We start from the raw sequence: 5488 nt of genomic DNA, 5'->3' as shown, positions 1-5488 counted from the left end.
TACTTGGTTGCTGGGTCATTTGACTGTTAACAGTGTCTCCTCACTAGGCTTGGTTGCTTTAGGATTGGATTAGTCAGATCATTGACATTAGGAGGCTACTTCTCAGACAAGGTTGGGCAGGTCACATTGCTTTAGGCAGCAATTAATGGAATGGTCAAACACTGGCCCTGGAATCTTCTCAGGGAATAAAGTTACTTCTCCACATACTGATAACCAAGGACACCTTGGGCTTATTCTTAGATATTCAGTTATAGTCTTTTACCAACATCAATCTCTGTCTTCAGATATAAGAACCTTTGCTGCTACTGTTGTGGTACTTTTTCATTCATGGAAATAACCTTTAATCTGGTATTGTCAGAATCTTCTCCTTTTTTGACTCTTTAGAGCCCTGGCTCTAAGGTTCCAGGAAGAAAGTTAGAGAATTCTAATTTCTGCAATTTGATAATCCTTTCAATATGGTACTCAACCCTGACTTATTTTGATTAGTATCAACTTAGTTATATTTTCTAGGTATCAGAAATACTCACTTTAAGAACATGAGAAACTAAAGACAAAAGTATGATTGCAATCTGGTTCTAGGGAAAGTCTTTTTGATCTTGACATATGATGAAGTTATTTGAACTTCAGGACCTTCTTAAAGTGTGAATTATTTATTCTGAATCTAAAACCCACATTTACATTGCAAAACCTCTGACTTTTTAGCTTTAAGTCTTGCTGAAGTCTCAATGGGACATATTTTATGACTAAAACATTGCTGTCCATATTGCCTGAAATCAAATAAAAGAAGACCAGGATCTTATAGACTGCATAGGTAATGGTCTGATGTCCTCTCATTAGAGTATGGAGACCTTTGAGCACTGTAATGGAAGTAAGGTACAAGTATCCTCAGAGAAAAGTTGACCAGGAGCAGGTATAAAGTTATGTAACGATATAAATATCAACTAGTAATTTCCAAAATAGGATTCCATCTCCTCTTCTACCCCATCTTTGATATCTCTGGCATCTAACTTCCCTGGCTTCTCTCAAGTCTCAGGAAAAATCTCACCTTTAATTCAGAAACCCTTTCTCATCTCTCTTAATTTTATTGCCTTCTCTCTGTTTATTGTTTCTAAATTAACCTGTTTATGGCTTGATTTTACAGAATAGTTTGAATGCTTTATCTCTCATTGGATTTGAGCTCCTTGAGAGCAGTTTTGCAATACTTTGTGGAGTATCTGATGTAGTAGGGATTTAATAAAATAATAATCTCTCAGTCAGGTTTATTGACTGACTGACATCATTTGAGTGCATAGTATCATTTTGAGCACCTGATGTCAATCCTTCATTCTTTCTTATTTTTCCCATACCCTCTCTATAATCCCATAATTTACTGAGACATTGTATTTATTTGTATAATATTACTAGAAAACCTTGTCATTTCCCTACTCATTTCCCTACATCACCCTAGTTCATTAAGTCTATTTTAACAGTCTCCTAATAGGTCTTCCTTCCTCAAGTCTCTCATGTCTCCAATCCATTTTCCCAAACAACTGCCAAAGAGATATTCCTAAGGCACAGCTTTGACCAAGACCACATCTAGAAAATTCTAGTTGTTCTCTACTCCCTTTAGGACAGAACCCTGGGACCAAAAACTATAAAAATATGTATATATTTTATATGAAAAATATATATTTATATATTATATGTATACATACACATCACAGATGTACAAACACACACACATATACATTATATACAACACATCCAATATATTTGATAAGCTTCTCCAATTTGTTTTTTTGTAATTCTATGTATTATATGTATTTATCAAAATTATTCTTTAAAGGGGTCCACAAGCTTAATGAGAATGCCAAAGGGTTCCATTAAACACAAAAAAAGTATATAAATCTTGTTCAAGTACAAATTTCATTGCTTGGTCATTTAAGTAGCAATGTAATGTGGCTTCTGGCATATTTATCCATACTGGACAGCCTATGCATTAGTCCTCTTCATCCTTTTCATTGCAACCAAACAAGCTAGCTTTCTGTTCTCCATACATGTCATTTCCTATTTCATTTCTATGCCTTTGTATTAGTTATCCTCCATAATTCCTCACCCCCCATCATTTCCTTTAATAAGTATCAGGATCCTATATAATAGTAATGATAATAATAATTTGCCTGTAGGGTGAAGAACAGGTGATTTGTAAAATATTACATTTTAATCCTAGAATGACTTTCTTTAAAGCTCAGCTCAGATTCTCTCTTTTTTCTTGACACCTTTCCTGAATCTACCAGTTTCTATTGCTTCTTGAAATTAGTTTGCATTTACTTTGCATATATTAATTTGTATTTAATTATGCATATATCTTGTTTTCTTTAACAGAATATAACTTTCTGGAGTGTAGGGACCATTTTAATTCTTATCCTTGTTGTCCTGGTTCCTTGGAAAGAACCTGATATAAACACTTTTATTGATACTAAATATTTGTGGAATTGAATTTTATTCTGTTATTCTAAGGCATTTGCAAAATCAATTTTATGAATTAATCTCTGGAGAGCTGCCTTTATGTCATGATTTCTCAGGCTATAGATAAAGGGGTTAAGCATGGGGCTAGCCACAGTAAAGATAACTGTAGCTACTGTGTCCACACTTGAGTAGGAGGATGAGGGGTGCAGATAGATCCCTATTATGGCCCCATAGAAGAGGGAAACCACTGTGAGGTGAGAGGCACATGTAGACAGGGCTTTCTGTATTCCTTGTGTAGATGGGATCTTCATCACATTGGAGAATATAAAAACATAAGAGATGATAATACATATGAATGGGGTAATAAACACTGCCCCACCCACAGTGTAAGCCAACAAATCACTGATATAGGTATCTGAACAGGAGAGCTTTCGAACTGCATATGGATCACAAAAGAAGTGGGAAATGGTATTGTTAGCACAGAAGGAAAATTGAACCGTTAGTAGGGTGTGTAGGAGTGCATGAAGATTAGTGATTACCCAGGATATAGCCACCAGAAGGATGCAAAGCTCAGGACGCATTACAGTGGTGTAATGTAGTGGTCGACAAATGGCCATGTAGCGGTCATAAGACATTACCATAAGAAGAAACCCATCCATGTTCACAAAAGTAATGAAGGAATACATCTGTATCATGCACTCCACATAGGAGATAGACTTACTTTTTATTATGTGGTTTACCAACGTCTTGGGGATCGTAACTGATGAAACACAAATGTCAGCAAAAGAGAGACTGGCCAGGAAGAAATACATGGGTGAGTGGAGTCGGGCATCCAAACCAATGGCCAGCATGATGAGCAGGTTTCCAATCACAGTGACAAGATATACACACAGGAATAACCAGAAGAGAATTTGTTGCTGTTGTGGCTGGTTGAATAGCCCAAGGAGAAGGAATTCAGAGACAATTGTTTGGTTATTTCTGTCCATATCTATCAGAGAAAAAATATAGTTCAATCATCAAAGGATAATAAAGTTTTAATAGTTACTGATATTCATTATTTAGGAATGAATTTTCTTGTATGTCCCCAAATCCACGGGTTCTTTTTTTTGTTATTATTCTAACTACAATGTTAGTTAGTGTAACCTTTTAGAATAATGAGTTGATACTCATATCAGTGAATTGAGGATGTGGTCATGCATTCAGAACTAACTTAAAGGCAATATATAAATACTGGGAATTGTTCTGCATGGAGAAATAAACAATGAGCTCACTTATCAATTGGTGTTATGAACAGTCTTTACAATGTTCATAAAAGACAAAAATCAAGGATATTTCTGTGATAAGTTGAACAATCAAATGCGTGCGCCCTCCCATTCCTGTTTCTAAGCTCTACTTCCATACTAGGTATTACTTTTTCTGAAATTCATTCAAGCTTTTATTGGTAGTGAGAGGAAGTCTTGTAGTCAGGAAGCTCTGGATTTATTTAAGTCTAATTACACACTCTAGATGTGTGACCATAGGTACTTAACCTTTTAGTATTTCTCACTTAACTGTAAGACTATACATGTTCTCTGTAAATATATTTCATTTCGTCTCTTTCAGTGCTTAGAAATGGTTTTTCTTTTGTCCTAATGTTGAATATTTTATGCCAAATATTGACCAAAATACAAATTTCACAAAGAATCAATATAGCTGAATTTTATATTAGTTTCTTCCCAACTACACCATAATGGAGTTAAAAACAATTAAATGACAAATAATGATTGCAAAAACATGTATTTTTCAACATAACATGCTCCTTCACTGAGTTATTTTAAATTATATTTTATTTCTTTCAATTATCAAGTTTTTTTCTTTTTTCCACTCTACTTAAACCATTGAAAAGGAAAAGAGAAAGAAAACTCATAACAAATATACAGTCAAGTGAAAAAATTCCCACATGGTCATGTCCAAAAAAAAATTTTACAAACTGTATCTATTATCATTTTGTCAGGAGATCAGCAGCATGCTGATTCACAAGTCCTCTGGAATCATGAGGATGAATATTAGCTCTGGAAGTGAAAAACTAAGTAAAAACTGCATTGTAGAGAAATTTTCCACTTTGGGAATTTCCAAATCACAGGCACAGGTTTAATGAATAGATGATAGAGAGAGAGATAGGCAGACATAACTACATGTAGTTGGATAAAATTTATTGTTTTTATTTAGTTCAGTGCAGTGGATCAAATCTACAAGATGTGTCTTTAGTTGAGATTTAGTTCTTAATCTCTGATTTTATATTATAGCTATTTAATTTAAAAGTATTACTCTATTAAAGTTACCAAAATATGCCAACTTGAGAGATTATTTTATGGAGTTTTAAAAAATTAATATGATAAAATTTGATGCTTCTTACTTCTTTAAAATTAAGCAATAAATGTGTTAGAAGAATGTTGAGGCATACAGGGAAAATCCCTGTATTTGGAATCTGAAGACTTGGATTTTGACTTGAATTATTAACCATTGTTACTTATTAACTGTTTGATCTTGAGCAAATGTCTTAGTCTCCCTAAATATTCTTTTGTAACAAATGTATTTAATAATAATTTATTGTCCAGTTCAGTGCTAATTTGAACAAATCACCTTAAAATGGTATTTAAATATGAACTTTAGTTTTATCATCCAGAACTTATGACATAGCTGAAAAATGCTAGATTTTGAGCTTGATAATCTAGGTTAAAATTTTACTTTACTATTTGAAATTTATGTGATGTCAAACAAATCACTCATCTATCACCCACAAGGGCCTCAATACCTCATTTTGAAAATGAAGGTTTAGTACTAGATGACCTCTATGCTTCCATTTATCTCTACATCTATTATCTAGGATCTTAATCTTAGGCTTTCAACTTTTGTTTCAATTAAATTCCCTTAGATACCCTAACTCACCCAAATCTCCTTATGAGGCTGCTACATTGCTCCAAGTCTTCAAGATGGTTTGTGCCCAGTCTTTATGGTGACTCTGCATAAAAATGAATTGTCATAGTTTCTGGCATTAGAA

At 33.8% G+C, this 5488-nt stretch overlaps 1 protein-coding gene across 1 annotated transcript; it reads right to left on the bottom strand.

Annotated features, from left to right (window-relative positions):
• Window positions 1-2494: 2494 nt before the first annotated feature.
• On the bottom strand, window positions 2495-3434 carry LOC141510042 (olfactory receptor 1f45-like). Its single transcript, XM_074220052.1, is given in 2 exon segments — window positions 2495-2522; window positions 2524-3434. Coding segments are annotated over 2 exon segments (939 nt in total).
• Window positions 3435-5488: the final 2054 nt, after the last annotated feature.

Source organism: Macrotis lagotis, chromosome 1, assembly GCF_037893015.1.
Source record: "Macrotis lagotis isolate mMagLag1 chromosome 1, bilby.v1.9.chrom.fasta, whole genome shotgun sequence".
NCBI classification, from domain to species: Eukaryota; Metazoa; Chordata; class Mammalia; order Peramelemorphia; family Peramelidae; genus Macrotis; species Macrotis lagotis.
Note: the sequence above shows the minus strand (reverse complement) of the source record. Positions and strands in the feature narration are given on the sequence as shown.